General features: G+C 30.6%; 1 protein-coding gene across 2 annotated transcripts in view; it reads right to left on the minus strand.

Moving 5' to 3' along the window:
• Window positions 1-209: 209 nt before the first annotated feature.
• The window catches only part of mtsh (mitoshell), an 80,644-nt gene continuing 63,044 nt past the window's right edge, over window positions 210-17,809 (minus strand). For both annotated transcript variants that reach the window (XM_072543624.1, XM_072543630.1), the window contains exons 7-10: window positions 16,522-16,780; window positions 15,184-15,344; window positions 13,153-13,281; window positions 210-624 (exon numbers count right to left, since the gene is read on the minus strand). In XM_072543624.1, the coding sequence (XP_072399725.1) occupies window positions 424-624; window positions 13,153-13,281; window positions 15,184-15,344; window positions 16,522-16,780 (750 nt within the window). In that variant the 3' untranslated portion in view covers window positions 210-423. The remainder of the gene's footprint in view (window positions 625-13,152; window positions 13,282-15,183; window positions 15,345-16,521; window positions 16,781-17,809) is intronic.

The following is a 17,809-nucleotide window of genomic DNA, read 5'->3' on the forward strand; positions in this document are numbered from 1 at the left end:
CGGTATTACATTTTTAACTTTTAGGATACTTAAAAACATAGTTTAGAAACCTTCCTGATGTTGTGGGCTTTTGATACCAGTCTAGTAAAATATGATTATTAGATTTGCGTTTGGATTTGGTATATAGAAATGCTACACTATTGTCCTTCTCCGTTTGATATATTAATTTTATACCTACAAAAAAACTGAAAAATATACTTAAGGAACAATTTATTTTACATTTTAATACAATAATTTTTAAATCTTAAATTATAACTAGAAATACTTGTTTATTTATTAACAAAAAACAGAAAACGATTTGTAGGAGAACTCAAAAATGTTGTGCATAGTTCTCTTATAAAATACAACAATTTTAAAATAAAATTTAATCTTTTTGGAACTATCAGGTATTTAGTTTGTACCTATCAGAATTTATTTTGTACTTTACTTATAGACTTGATCCTCGTCCTTAAATTTGGTAGTTTTAAGTTTCAACGGTCCGACATATTGTAAAATATCTCCTGTTATGTCACTAAAGTCGTAGTCCATAAATTGTTCTTCGAGGGTATCACGAAGTTTTAATGAAAACATATTAGTTATAAACGTCACTAGTTCTTTCTTTTTATTGTCGACATTGGCAAACTTCTGAAACAGTAAAAATACTTTAAATGACAGCTATAAGAAAAACAATTAAATTTTGCGCTTGGTTATAAAAAATAAGGATAGATGGCAGTTATACATTTAAGAACACTTTTTGTCATAATGCTGCTTTTCCTTATATTGTTAGCAATAACGAATATCCTCTTTATCAGTCCAAGGTATTTATTTTAAAACGAACTGTTATTTTTCTTAAGTATACAAAGGTTCAGTTTTGAATAACGCTATATTTTTTTTTACGATAAGAATGAAATTATGACATTCTAGTAACTTTTAAACGTCCAACCATACAGAAAACTCCCTATGCCCTCTCCCTATCATCATCATCATCATCATTCAATCTTAGCTTATCCACTGCTGGACATAGATCTCCCTCATAATTTTTCATCTATTTCGGTCTTGTGCCTCTTGCATCCAATTCCTATGACAACGTTTTACATCGTCAGTCCAACGTGTTGGTGGACGACCTCTGCGTCGGTAGGCATCATCTCTTGGTCTCCATTCCAGTATCCGCTTTGTCCATCTATTATCTGTCATTCGAGCCTCGTGACTTGCCCAGTTCCATTTCAGTGCTGCTACTCTCTCTACTGCATCAGCCACTCCTGTTCTTTGTCTTAGCTGGCGATTTGGGATTTTGTCTCGTAGTGAAACGCCCAACAAAGCACGCTCCATCGCCCTTTGACACACACGGATCTTTTGAAGATCCTATAGATTCTAATAAATTTAGTGACTTTTAGTGAATTATCGGTTGGCAAGATATTGCAATATTGCCAGTGCATTTCTCACGGCTTTTTGTTATTGTGTTTGTGAACTGGAGGCACAGAACATAAAATAATTGTGATTTGTTCTGTAGTGGAGGTTAGGTCACAGAATAGAAAGCAATATTTTGTGGTAAGATCGTGTTGGTTATTTATGTTTTTCCTTTCAATGTTTGCTATAAATTAAACTAAAAAAGTTCTTTTCAGAACTAACAAACCTTTATAAATTTTCAAAAATACCTAAAGCTTTAGGAAGTTGTGCCCAGAAAATAGTCATTTCTTTAATTTCATACTTTGAGACATAACGTGATCATCAATCTATATTACTTCCGTTTGAACCAGTTAGGGATGGAAGTAATTATTTGTTCTATTTCTTTTTAAATAGTGATATAAAATGTTGTGAGCAATATGTGCTACATTTTTAAACAATCCTATTTCATTTTGATTAAAAAGTGAGGTTATATGAAAGTTTTGATTTTTAGAGAGTAGCAGCGGCGTTAAATATAAGCCTGTCCCTTGTAAATAAAATTGCAGTAAAAGCCAATAGGGGTGAACCATTAAGAAGCTCAAAGCAAGAAAGACAACGTACAAAACTAGTTGTTGATATAGAGGAATTCAATCAAATGACTATTCGAAATGATATTTATGTACAAAAAGAGTAAGTTTTTGGCCAAATTTACATATCAATATTCTTTAAAACAAATAATCATTTTAGAAGAACAAGTTAAATTACAAACACTACAAGCGAAATTAGCAAAAAGGAATATTTTTACTGGTAGTCCTACTTCTATAAGGAAAATTGTACGCAATATTGGTTTTCGTTATAAAAAAGATTATCCACGACGTGGTTTAATGGAGTTATTCAATATTTTTTTAAAGACGTATGTTTCTGCAGCAGTATGTAAAACTAAAAAATGAAGGTCTATACACATTTGTTTTCATGGACGAGACATGGATTTTTCGAGATGGTACTATTAGTCGTTCTTGGCAAGATTCAAGTACAAAAGTATTAAAAAAACCAAAATCGGTAGAGCAAGATTAATATATATTTTTTTGCTTAACGTCCATTTTATTGTGATCTATTTAACACAAAACAATAACCAATAACATGTTAAGAAAGTAACACAGTCAGTATTCACCCCGTAGTGAATACCTAAAAAAGTACAATAATAATTGAGTTAATTTAGTTAATAATTAATTGACCATGTACCTATTTAAATATATGTTTAAAAAATGCATTTAAACTCAACTATCTTTTGTTGCAATGTTCAAATTTAAAAGAATTAAAAACACTTAACAATGTGCTTTAAAATAAAACTGAAATGGTTATGGGAAGTTATGCTTTGTTTTATCATCGTTCTAAAATTATAATGAATGTACAAAAAATCAAACTCATCAATATTATACTGCTGCACTACACAAGGACATTGTTTGTAGCATTTACCATTACCTTCAGTAATAGCCAAGACAACTAATTGCATATTATTTATATTATATTTGGTGATTTAAATTATATTTTAGATTTATATTTTATTTAGTAAATTAAACTATTTTTAGATACATTGTTTTCCATGCAGCAAAATGTAATGGATTTATTCAGGGAGTAGAATTGGTTTTTTCATCCAAAACAAAGAACTGCGACTACCATGGAGAAATTAATCGTAATAACTTTTTGCAATGGTCTGAACATCAGCTTTTGAATAATTTAGAGGAACCATCAATTATTATAATGGCTAAGCACAAACATAAGCATATCTTAGCACAATAATTAATAAAGCTCCTACATATGTTTAAAAAAAAGCTGAAATAAAAGAGTGGTTGGAAAATAACAATATTGCACGAACAAACAATGTTAAAACCTCAATTGCTTGAACTGGTCCAGAGGTATGTTTTTAATTAAATTTGTACAATTGGATATGCTTCTAATATTTCATTGCTTATAGGAATAAACCAGAACCAATATATAAAGTAGATAGAATGGCTGAACAATGTGGGCATAGAGTTCTTCGACTTCCTCCATACCATTGAAGATCCTTTTAATAGATACGTTTATGATTTATTGACTATTTTTGCAATTACGGTAAGATGTGGTTTATGATGTAAATGACATACAACAAAAAAATTATTTGAAAAAATAAAACAGCGATTTGTCTGTATAAATGTATTTGATTCGTAGTCAAACACTAACTACTTTTCTAAACCCCATATGGACATTTTCGAATTTATCAATAAATTCTACATCGACTATTTTAGCAGTTGCTATTAATTGCCTTCTGCTTAAAATATTTACTGTACTGCCGCAAGTCTCTCCTCCAAAATGGTCATCTGTATCAATTCTGGGGTCACGAGAAGAGTTATAGCTAAGAGAACTTGAAGGAGCACGTTCGTTTATATTCTCATAATTTATATCTAGCAAATTTTTCATATAATCCAGTCAGATTTTTGTACTCATATACTCGGGGTTACCATATGGTCACAGCAGATTTTATTAAAAAAATACTCGCTAATAATATTAATATGCACTGATAAATGAAAAGCTACAATAGTCCAAAGTCGTCAGATAGTTGACCCCCTAAAAATCATACGAACAAGCTAAATTTTGCCAAGAATAATAATTGTGAGACCTTAAAAAAGATGCAAAAAAGTTTACCACTTTTACCTCCAGGCTTCCCCCTAAAACCCGCCTCGCAGGGGGGTAGAAACACAAAAAAAACGATTTACCAAGAATCTGCACGTTGTAGAAAAAAATGTTTCCAATAAAACATGTAGCTGAGATAAATAAAAATGTTTATTAGATTTTTTTTTGTAGAATAAACCGTTCTCTTAGAAGCAGCGTTTGAAGCGACCGGCAATTTAGAATGTCAGTGACGTGCGCGAAATCAATCTATAATATAAAAATGAATCGCAAAATGTGTTGGTAAGCACATAACTCAACAACGTATGAACAATTCTTTTTTTTTTAAATAATCCTTGAAGTCTATGGATGGTTTTTACGGTGAAAATTATTCGAATAATTTCCGGGAGAACCCTAAAACAGCCCTTTTATTTTTCCTATACAAATATTTTCTAACTAAATATAGAGTCAATTTGAATTTTATTGCTTTTCAATTAATTAAGTTTATATTGAAATCGATAATCTAATCTAATTCAAGTTTATCTTGAAATTCAAGATATTGAAATAGGTAATCGCTGAATTGTTCCATATCCACCCATTTTATCAAATACCTTCAAAGCGCACATCAACGTTGAATCTTGTCATTCAGTGAAATCTATTAAATACATTTGAAAATATGTAACCAAAGGGAGTGATATGGCTGTGATTGGTATTAATGCAGATAATTCCAATGATGCAGTTACCCAATACCAAATGGGTCGCTATGTTAGTAGTAATGAAGCAGTTTGGCGAATATTTTCTTTTCCTATTCATGAGAATATTTACCTATCCCTACTGTTGTTCATTTAGCTGTGCATTTAGAAAATAAACAAAGAGTATATCTTACGGCACAGAACGCAGTACAAAGAGCTGCTCAGCCACCATCTACTACATTAACCAGTTTTTTTAAGATATGCCAAAACGATGCTTTTGCTTAAACATTGTTATATTCTGAAATGCCAAAATATTATACTTGGAATTAATCGTCAAGGAGATTTATACGACGGAAACAAGGTAAACCAGTTCCTGGATACCCAGATACATATTCTATCGATATGCATGGTCGAATTTATTCAGTACATCCAAGCAATGATGAATGTTTTTATTTATGACTGCTATTAGTCAATATACGTGGCCAACATCATTTTAACATTTACGAAATGTTGAAGGTGATTTGTGTGGATCATACAGAGAATCCTGCCACTTTTTGCAACTGCTAGAAAATGACGCTCATTGGGATCAAACTCCCAATGATGCAGTAATATTATCACAAGCTCATCAAAAACGAACATTGTTTTCTATAATCATATCTACATGCTTCCCATCAAACCCAAATGATTTGTGGATCAAGTACAAAGATAATATTGTGTGATGATTTTTATATCAAATACGGATTAGAAGGGGACATCCAAATATACAAATAAGAAAAGAAATTTACAATGAAGCATTGATTTCAATTGAAGACATGTGCTTGATAATGTCAAAAAAACTATGATTTCAATTAGGCCTAACCACGCCCAATCGTCCAATGCATGATGCTTTTAACTAAGAGTTGCACCGAGAAAAACTGTATGATGTCAACACTTTAAAAAAATTAATTCAAACAAATCTTCCACTATTGAATCAACAACAGAAGTGTATTTGATACACTTATGAAAGTAACAAATGATAAAACAGGAGGTTTTTAGATGCATTTGGTGGTACAGGAAAAACTTTTTGATTTCATTGATATTAGCAACAATTCGCTCACAAAATAAAATTGCACTTGCACTTGCTTCGTCGGGAAGTGCAGCAACTTTACTTTAAGGTGGTCGAGCAGTCCATTCAGTACTAAAATTGCTATTAAACATGCAAAGCAAACGAAAAATGGCAAAGGTTTTGCAGCAATGTGAATTGATTGTTTGGGATAAATGCACGATGTCACATAAAAAATCTTTGGAGGCTTTAGACAGAACCTTACAACATCTACGAAGCAATCATAACCCACTTGGTGGTGCAATGATTTTATTAGCAGGAGATTTTCGTTAAACATTGCCAGTGATTCCACAATCAACGCCAGCTGATGAACTCAATCCATGTTTAAAGTCCTTCAATTTGTGGAAACATGTCAAGGTATTATACTTAAGCAAGAATATGCGTGTCGAGTTGCAAAATGACCAATCTTAAGACATATTCTCTAAACAACTCATTGATATTGGTAATGGCAAATTTCCTATAGACACCTTGACTGGTTGCATTAACTTTCCTTAAAGTTTTTGTCAGTTAACTCGATCAAAAGATGAATTTATTCAAAAGGTGTTTCCAGATGTTGCTCAAAATTACAGAAACCATAACTGGTTGAGCAAACAGGCTATATTGGCTGCAAAAAACATATATCTTAATGAATTAAATTATAAAATTCATTATTACAGGCGAATTGAAGATATATAAGTCAGTTGATTCGGCTACTAACCAAGATGATATCGTCAACTATCCGCTTGAATTTTTAAACTCGCTAGATTTACCAGGATTGCTACCTTACAATCTTCAATTAAAAGTTAGATCGGTAGTTATAATGTTGAGAAATATCAACCAACTGCGTCTTTGCAAGGGCACACGGTTAGCGATAAAAAAATTATTGAACAACGTAATAGAAGCATACTGAAGATATACTGAAAGGAAAGTATAAAGGAGAAGACGTTTTGATACCACGCATCCCAATGATTCCGCCTGATGTACCATTTGAATTTAAACGACTACAGTTTCCAGTGCGGCTTGCTTTTGCTATGACCACAAATAAGTCCCAGGGACAATCATTAGGTGTTTGTGGTATTAATCTAGAAAACCCATGTTTCTCACTTCATGGTCAATTGTATGTTGTCTGTTCTTGTGTTGGAAAACCATCAGATTTGTTTGTAAATTCACTAGGTAATCTAACAAAAAACATTTTATATGATAAAGCACTACAATAAAAATAAAACAGGTTTTTGTTAATAATTATGATTCACTTGATTTACAATAAAGCGATTACTGAAAATACATATAAACGTTTTATTTCATTATTCTTTATTGCATTAATTATTAACCCTATGTTAATAATAATAATAATAATATATAATTAATTATCTCTATGTTTTGTCATTAAAGCACCCACTTTATAAATATTTGTCACCTTTAGGTTCCCACTATCCCTTTAGATTATTTTTCAATCAGGTTTGAACCTTTAGTTCCCCACTTAGTTTGAAGTCCTCTGGCAGACATCACAGTCGAGGTGTTTAGTGGGTCCAAAAGGATGACCAAAGTTCGTGGAAGCGAAGATACTTAGGTCACCCGAGCTGACCCTCACACATTGCCCTATCATCATGGTGACGGTTCTGTTCAGGAGAATTAAAGAAATAAACTGCCACATTCCAAATCTATTTGACAGAACGAAGTCTGTCGGGTCCGCTAGTGTTCAATAAAATTTGTATCAGCTTGACGGTAAAAATTCGATATCTTTTGATCCAAGTGTCCTATCGACAAATATCAAGATGAGTTTTAAAGTTAAAAAGTGTAGCTTTCGTATGGAGGTTTTGTATTTTACCGCGAAAAAACTTATGTTTTTTTAAAGGTGTTAATCAAATAAACGTGGCGCGATTTTTAGTCTTAGTCTTAGTAAAGTAACAGAGTAGTAAAATTTTCAATTTTAGAGACTATTTTTTTAAAACTAAGACATGAAATTTCTGTTTTGAAGTGTGACAACAAATATGAGGCATTTGAAATATGAATAAAAAACTTAGAATTTAATGTTTTGGGTTTAGTTAATAGCAGAAATTTGGTGTTTTAAAATACGTACCGGTTTAATAAAAAAAAATTTTTAAACGTTTTATATTGTTTCTTATGTGAAAGTTTAAAAATCCAGCGTTTTTAATCATATTTCAAATGTGTCACATTTGTTGCCAAAACTCAAAACTAAAATTTCATGCTATAAGTTTTGTAGGTTAGGCTCTAATAATCGAAACTTTATAGTGGCTAGTGAATAAAAGAGATAGATTGTATTGATTTCATGAAAATCATAAAAAATGTCAAAAATCGCGCCCCGTTTATTTATTTAACACCTTTATAAAATCTAAGTTTACTTGCAGCAAAATATAAAAAGTGCATACGAAAGCTAAACTCTATCTTTAAAACGCATCTTTATTTTTGTCGATAGGACACTTGGATCAAGAGATACCGAATTTTTACCGTTAAGATGATACAAATTTTATTGAACATTGATTTCGCGCACGTAACTGACATTCAAAATCGACGGTGGCTTGAAGCGTTGCTGCTGAGAGAACGGTTCATTCTACACAAAAAGTCATAATACATTTTTTTTATGTCAGCTAGATTTATTATTTGAAACATTTTTTTTACGGCGTACTAATTCTTGGTAAATCGATTTTTTTGCATTTTTACCCTCCTACTAGGGGATTTTTAGTTAGAAGCCTGGGGGTAAAAGTAGTAAACATTTTTGCATATCTTTTGGGGTCCCAAAATTAATGTTCTCAGCGAAATTCAGCTTGTTAGTATGATTTTTAGAGTTTGAATGGCATTTTCGGCTCTGAGGACTGGAGTGAAAAGGTATCACTATTTTCCTTGTATTTGTTATAATAAAAATCAGAGGATTATAATAATTAAACATTTTAGTTCACTTAAAGTAACTGGTTAAATAAATATGATTTCATAATTACATCGTATAAAGCCATCTATTATACGATAAAATATTTACTGTCTTTCGAAAAACCAGTTATTGGCTAGATATCTACAGTTACAAAGAAGGATGTGTGACCATAAGGTCACAGAAATGACTTAAAGAGCAATGGTGCAATAATTACTAATTATATGGAAGGCCGTTCTAAAGTTTTCTAGAAGCGTTATTTTTAGGTAAATATTCTAATTAAATAATCTTAATATTACTTGAAATATTCTATCTTTAAGACTATCTATTCTAATCTGGATGTAAAATTACAAATATATCACAACTGACTTGATCAAAACATACCAGTATAATACCAACAAGCATTATAAAGATTTATATATTTTTTATATATTATCATTAAAAACTTTATCATTAATCATTATTCATTATTTTTTGTCTTTTGTCTTCAATATTTACTAGCGGATAATGAGTTGAATTTAATTACTTTAATGACTTGTTTTTAACTGTTTTGTTTTAACTTTCTTAATCAATTGGTACTCTTTATTTTTTTTACGATAAAGTCAGCTGTTGAAGGATAAACTAGCTCGCATCCGCAGAAGAATTCGGTGCCCTCTGGTTAACACTAAATAAACCAGAAAGAAAAATTGTCTATTCTTCCAATTGCTCAGAAGTTTAAAGAAACGCTTCAATTGAAATTAAACTTAAAATGCGGATAGGAAACTTATCAAAGAACAAAGTTATATAGTGCCGATGTGCGCTTTTAGCCCAAGGGTGAGTGCATCGTTTCTCGGGGGTGAAAATATTTTACCTTTAAATAATCCTCGAAATCAAAAAAGAAGAATAGGAAAAAATTTTTTACAGACTTTTCTCGGTAAGTTAATATTGAAAGGCATGTTTTTTGCTTGTTTTTCCAATAATAACTTGCAAACAGTAAAAAAGTCATCGGAAATAAAAAGAAAATTTTAAAATAATAGATCAAATGGTTGTTTTTAATTTTTATTGCGGCGATACAACTAAATTTACAACCTGATAAAATTAAGGATTTATTTTTTTTTTTTTTTATTGTATAATGGCTTTGGCATAGCCAATTAGCCAGAAGGATTTATTTAAATTAACTATATGTATATGTCTGTATATGTAATCGAGCAGTACCTTCTGCTCGATTACATATACAGGCAAAATATCAACAAAAATAGCCAAATACTTAAAAAAGAAAGGAATTCAGAACAAATAACCACCTAGGCAAATGTATTAAAAACAAGAGCCAAAATAACACAGTGGTGTGTACAAACTTAAATGTGGCGACTGCCCAAAAACTTACATCGGTCAAACTGGTAGAAATTTTAATAAACGAATAGCAGAACATAAAAGAGCTTTCAATAATAGAAAAACAGATTCGACATACGCACATCACTTCTAGATCATAATCATTCTTTTAATGACGAATTTAAAATTCTTTACATTCAAAATAAAGGCCTTAAGCTATCTTTGTTAGAATCTATGGAAATCATAAAATTAAAAAACACAGATATAATTTTGAATGACCAACTTGAGACAAACAGTTCTCCCCTTCTCAACCTAGTTCATTAGAGACTATACAGTGTAAACGCATGCCAAAAATAGATCACTTGAGAAAGGCAATTAGCCGAAACAGCTGTAGTGATAAGACTTTAAAATAAATTTTGTGGAAGTTTTGAAAACAAAATTTTCAGTGTTTTATTGTTACATAAAATGAATTTCCATTAAGTAACGGTCGAATCCATCAATTATTTAATAAATGGAGTATATGCAATGAATGAAAATGTAATCATCAGGAAAAAGGAAGATTTTTTTAACGCACTAAAAGATGTATTAGACAAGGTAAAAGAAAAACAAGATATTCTACTAATTGAAGATTTTAAAAGCCACATAAAAAACAAAGATGAATATATGGTGGGACTATTTGAAGAAGAATTTAGAAACGACAATGGAACTCGGCTAATTAAAATATGTCAAAAACAATATTTCAGCATAAAAACATACATCCATGAGAGGAATCTAGTAGAAACCGAATATCAACTATCGTTTTAATAATAAAAGCCCAAGAAGAAAAAAGAAATCTTGTCTGAGGAATATCAGAGATTGGACAACGTGAAATAGATATTTCACGTTGCAAAAGATATGTAAGCGTTTAAAGAAGTGATCGCCAACCTTCGTTAGAAGCCGACAACATAAGAAATAGAAGGAAAACCAGCACAACAATAATATAAGACGTAAAAGTATACAGACAAGCAGAATATACAAGTAACCACCGCTAAGTATGCAAAATATTGCAAATATGAGGCACAAAGTAGAACTTCTACAACAATTTAGTATTCTAACCCTGGAAGAATGGACCCGAACAGAAATATATTAACACCTAAAGGAAAAAATAAACAAAGCGGCACACGAAGTGCTGGGTATTGAAGAACACAAGAATAAATATTTAAAAAAATACAATGACGACTTAGAAGAGATGATTACAAGGAAAAAATATATATGTTTCATAAGTGACTAAACGACAGAACCCCAGGAACACGGAAAGAATATGTTACGCTCAGAAAACAACTGAAGTAAAGATTAAGGCAAGAGAAGGACGAATATTGAGAGATAATGTGCAGAGATAAAGTATAACAGATTAACGAAAGCATGGAAAAAATTAAAAATCATCAGAAATAATAAAAGAAGTAAACATTTTACACAGGTAATTACATCAAAGGAGTGGACAAAGCATTACACAAAATTATTTAGGAAAATAGATCGGAGTCTATCTCACAAGACCCTGTGACAATAATAACAGAAGAAGCCGAAATCACAGAGTAAGATATAGCTGAAGCACTAAAGAAAGCCAAAAATAACAAAGCACCAAGACCAGGAAATACAATAATGGAACTGCTGAAATGTGTCGCAAGGACCGTATCCTTTATACGAGTGTAGTACGATAAAATTGAAGCAAGAGAGGAGATTCCGAGGAGTGGAATCTATCATACGTCTCCTTGGTAATTTCCAGATCAATATTAGATGACTTAAATGACCGGTAAAAAACGGCAAACTAAAAACCACAAAGAAATTTGGTAGTGACTACTGCTGTATCTGCTCTGGTATTATGGTGTTAAAAAATTAAGTTTTGTAATAATACTTCATTTATGATACCACTGATAGTTACTGCAATCTAGATGACTTAACCATAATTATGATAAACTGATATTAAAGAGAGTTGATTAAAATTGGCGCTTCTTCATTCTGTATCATACTCTCAATATATTTTATAGTATTCAATTTTGTAAAGGGAATAAAGCAATAAAACAACAGCATTTTAAAAATTTTTGTTACAGACAAAAATTGTACATTATTAAAGAGACACCCGCTCATTGGCCACTACTCTTTTATATTGCCAGGATTTATATCCAGCTTATTATATTGCCAACGTCCATTTTCTTAACTAAGCTTGTTTTTTGCTTCTTTTTTTATTATTACGCTATTACCTATTATGTTGCGTTTCTAGTTTTGATTTTATTTCCGTAAATTAGTATAAAGGCTTAACTTAACTATTTTCTTAACTAAGCTTGTTTCTTGTTTCTTTTTTTAAAGTTATACTTCTATACGCGCGGTCGACGTTGGAAATTTGCACGGGAGTGAATCGGTGAAATCATTACATATGTAAGATATAGGTAAGAGAGAGACAGAAGATATATTTTCTCTCTCTTTCTCTCTAGAGAATAAAAATGTTTCTTTTGTAAACATATTTAATATTTATTATTATTATTATTATTTTATTAATATTATTATCATGGTAAATTAAACATATGCGTAAGTTATGTATATTGTCATTTTTAAATACTTATGAATATTGCATTTTAATTTGTATTGTATTATAATATTGAATTATTTGGCAGTGTATTGTATTTTTATATTAATAACAAAATTAACAATAAATTTTACTGCAGAGTATGTGTAAAAATTTTTTTTTGCATTTAACTCCTTTTATAAATATATAAAAATAAAAATATATTTTATATTTTCATTAAAATATTGATTCAATCCTTCATTTACTCACTAAACTCCTATTACAGGTCAAATGTTTATATACAGCAAACGATGCACTATATAACTGTATACCTAATTATTTTTCTCTTTCTGCTCTCTCTTACCTATAGCATTACATATGTAATGATTGTGTAGATTGACTCCCATATAAATTTGTAACAACGAACGCGTGTATAGAAGTATAACTTCTAATGGCAGTCCCACTGGAGTGCCACACCCATTTTTTTCATTACCCTATTACCTATTATGTTTCAGTTCTAGTTGTGATTCTATTTCCGTAAATAAGTATAAAATGGTAATTAAAAAATAATTATCCTTATTAATACAGATAATTTAAAAGTAAACACAATTCTAAATTACAGTTTTTGCTACTTACTTACCTCAGCAAAGCTTATATAATAGTTAATAAGATATCTAAGATCTCTCACAACCTCATTAACATATACATATCCTTCATTCTTGATTTTGTTGAATATTTTATCAATGTCAAGCACAGGACAAAAATAATTCTACAAGAAAAGATAATTATTTTTTATAATAAATTAATAAATAAAAAAAATATTTAAAAAATAATTATTAAATAAAGTATGTGACAAGGATAGCACTTAGTCCTGCACTTTTTATAACATTTAGAAATAATGAAATCACCAAAAAACTGTACTTTAAGAAATGAAACTTTACTATTATTTGAATCGTATTTAAAGCGTTTCAACAAAAAAGAAATGTCACGGCAAACGCACATCGATGTATTCAAAGTGAACGAGCAGATAAGCTAAAATCTAGAAGGAGAACCAATCTTAAGATTTGTAGAATAAAGACAACCTAGTTAGTGTGAGCACTTAAAAAGATGGACACAATATCGGTGGTTTAGATCCAAAATAAAAGAAAACGAAAAAGATCGAAGGGGAAGTTAAACTCTGTATTTAAAAAAAATATGTCAAAATCCAAACCATGACAAGAAATAAAAAATAATGAATCTCATTTATACTCAAAGGTGATAAATGTGAATTAAATGGTGGTGTAGATATCAAGGAGATTGTTGTTTTGTTGGTATAATTTCACGTAATGTTGCAATAGGAATAGGCTATAAGGCTGGCTTTCAGTACCTTAAAACTGTAACACACCAGCTCTTGCAATGATCTCCGGAGTCGAAGCCGCTACCCAAATAAAATAATGGTTTATAGCATAATGTATCTGCTGCTCACTACCAAACGAATAGAGATATGTAGAACTGGGAAAAGTAACTGAGAATATAAAATTATATATTAGAAAACTGAGCAAGTCAGATGGAATGATGTAGAACTATTGGAATTAACCCAGGAAACAGATTTTATTAGCGAAAAAGACACTGTAACAAGCAATATTGGATTCAGAATTAACCAAGAGTTTAAATGGAAACAAAGATTAGTCGAAATAACCAGTATCTCGGACAGAGTAGCTAGCTTAACCTATCAAAGAGATACAATATAAAAATCATACAAATATAGGCTCCAACGATTACCAACCCTGACGAAGAAAGAGAGAAACTGTTCAGTGACATAACTGAAGTAAAGTAATAAAAAAGATGAGCATATCTAAAGTATAAAATTCTTCTTCTTACAGAAATTATCAGAACTTCTTACACCAGCTATTTACGAAACTTTATAAATAATTACGAATGATTTCCGAGTTCTGGAAGGTTACAATAATTTAAGTTTCTTGTGCGCGTAACCAATAGTGTGATACTGTCAAAGGAATTCAAAGGAATTGCAAGAATATCTCAATGGAAGTCAATCTATGTTCATATGGCACTGTGATCTAAACCGTAGTTTTGTGTGTTGGGAATATTGAGTAATGAAAAAAAGTAAAATTAAACTCAATTTCTGGGAACGCTTTTGTATTAATAAGTTATTTCTTACATATCAAAAAAGTAGTTAGTACTGCGATGTTTTTATTACATACAAAAATTAGAAACCTATTGTTAGGAGCTGAGAAAATTGGAAAGAAAAGGAGGGCTAAAAATGATTGGAAGTATAAAAGTACTTTTAAGAAATATTAAAACGGTGAAAACGAACTACAATCTTAAGCGATACTTATAGCTTATAGATTTAATATTTTACGTATAAATTTTGTTTTCCATGTCACTATCAAGAAAAATTGTAGTTAGAAGAGATTGTTGAATTAACAATAAAATAAGATGGTTGATAATTCGGCCGTTTCATTAATCATGAAAGTCAGTTCAATAATTATAATTATTCAATGTCAATATAAAGGTTAATTGTCAAAAAAATATATTGTAAACAAGAACTGTAATTGTAATTTTGTAATTACAAAATCTATTGTAATTTAAATTTAAAACTATTGTAATTTTTATTGCATATACTATCTAATTTGTTTATTTTAGAGGGCTATATACATTTATGTTAACCTACCCTATCATCAGGATCCAGCCCTTCCAGTATATCATATTTCTTCAACTCCAAAACTAAATCATTTAAAACTGTAACGCCAGTATTTGTTATACCAGATTCATTTTCGTAAATTACTATATTCTTTTTTACATGTGCTTTATTTAGTTTTCTACTTGTTTCCTCTATAAAAATATAAATAGAAGGATTATTAATATTCCAAAAAAGGTACATGGTTTATGTGGCTTAAATTGTTAAAAATATTGTGGTCGCAACGACGACATACATGCGGGAGTCGTAAATATTAGGAAGATATTTTTTTTGCGTTCAGTCACAATTAAAAAAGAATTAATTTTCAAAATTGTTAGTTATTCCAGTAGTCGGAAATTTGAGCTCTAAAATTATACGAACAAGCTAAATTTTACTAAGAAAGTCAATTTTACGACCACAGAAAAGATGCGAAAAAGTTTGCAACTTCTACCCTCTATTTATTAAAATAAATTTTTTTAATAAAATTTGTATCAATTCGACGATAAAAAATGAAGTCAGTTTCTATAAAACTTCTCTCCGAGCAGAAGTAATGCGTCTCACGGAAAAAGATAAAGAAAAGCTAAGAATAATAAAAAGAAAAAAAATATGAGAAGAATACACGGACCAATAAAGACCAAACAAGAAAAATACAGAAAACTGGTAAACCATAAAATAATAAATATAATCGAAGCGGAAGATATAGTAAAATTTATTTAAGCATAAAGTCTAAAATGTTTGGACACACGTAAAGAAGAGAAGAACACAGAACTTATTAGGATGGTTACGAACTAAAAACTAGTGATAAACAAAGCCAAAAAAAAAATAAAAAGACTAGAAAACTGCTAAAGGATATGTTAAAGATAGAAATTGCGAACCGGAGAGACAAGATTTATAAATGAAGAGAGTGGAAGAAGATTGTTGATAAAGCAAAAAAAAACAATATTTAATAAATAGACAACAGGATATATTTGGACTTATGCGTCACGTTCAATGGATTAAAAGAGCTAATGAAATATTTAGTGACCGATACTCTACCAAGATTTATCGGTACATATACATTATTGAATCAAAAACTATTTTTATAACATATTTGCTTATTGTTTAATAATTAAAGAACCTGTCTTATTTTATTACGTTGGACATAAAACAAAAAAATTGTTTATAGTAATCTTAAACCTTTATCAGCAGTTTTACCGACTATTTTTAACATATTTTCGGTTTAGATCTTAATATAAGCACACATAATATAATTTATACTGAAATTCGTCAGACATTTACCTGACAGACCGTTATGGTAGTTTTTACATTTAAAGAAACGTAAAAGGTATTTACCCGATATTCCAGTTATGCCATTGATCTGAATATCTCTTTCTTTCCTCATTGCGTTCTTACCACGTTGCAGCACTTTAATCGAAGACGATTTTTGCAAGTTGGTATCCAATTGGGGTAAAGATTCGTACAGCGTAGATGCATCTACAAAAAAAGCTCTGAGATCTTGAGTTGCCGTAGAAGCTGGGGACAGCTCGCCAACATCGGAAAAGTTATTACTTATTAACCACTCGTGCACATTTAAATGAGTTGATAGGTCAAGCTAAAGGAAAATAAATTTTATTATTACTGACCATTTATTTTAGATTACTCTGAAAAAAAATTAGAACAATGTACTAAATTCCAAGAAGCAATGACAATTGGATTGTAACGTTTTTTAAGTAAAATTGGAATATTAAATCTATTTTAATTGATTCCTAATTTCCCTTGTTGCATATGAATTAGTTCTTCTTCAAGTATCATCTCTTTTAGAAACGTTGAGATGTTGGCAATTATATAACTTTCGAACAACTGCTTGTAAGAGTTGTTTTAAAATATTTGTATTTTTCCTATACTACTGCACTCTAATTCATCGGCTCACAGATTATAAACCGCAAGATGCCGCATTTTTTCCGCACAATATATATTTGAGATAAATATAATTTTTTTTTATTGCCCTTTTAACTTTTTATACCTACTTTTATTATTTTACTTAATACTTAAAAGTTCGTAATGCCATTCACTAATGATATCTTCAGAATTCTCTTATACGTCTACGTCTCAAAGAAGTTACGTCTTGTTATCTCTTCTCGATTCAGTATTCACCATTTAACTCCATAGTATAGGACACCTTATAAAGCCCTAAACGATACGAAAACACACTTTGCCATAATATGTGGTGATTTCGACAAGAGAACGGGGTGAAAGGCAGATGAGACAGAAACGTCACGGGAAAAATTTAATTTTGGAAACAGAAACGAGCGCGGCGGTGTCGGTGTGAACTTTACTTGGTGTCCTGTAGGAAAAATCTGTTTTAAATGAACAGCTTCTCCTACAAAGAAGTAAATTGAAGATGAACGGGGCAGAGGCCGAATGGAAAAACTAGTGACGAGATCGATTTCATGGTCACTGACAAGAGGCAAAGCTTTAAAGATGTTACAGTCCTAAACCAGTTTTCAACAGGCGACCAATGAATAGTAAAAACGTCAATAGAAGTAGATCTTGGAAAATGGAAATGCCGCATGAAAAGAAGTCTACACCCACGTGAATAGAGACTAATAATATAATTGCATTTAAAAAGCAACATTCTGGA

Source organism: Diabrotica undecimpunctata, chromosome 1 (assembly GCF_040954645.1).
Source record: "Diabrotica undecimpunctata isolate CICGRU chromosome 1, icDiaUnde3, whole genome shotgun sequence".
Classification (NCBI taxonomy): Eukaryota; Metazoa; Arthropoda; class Insecta; order Coleoptera; family Chrysomelidae; genus Diabrotica; species Diabrotica undecimpunctata.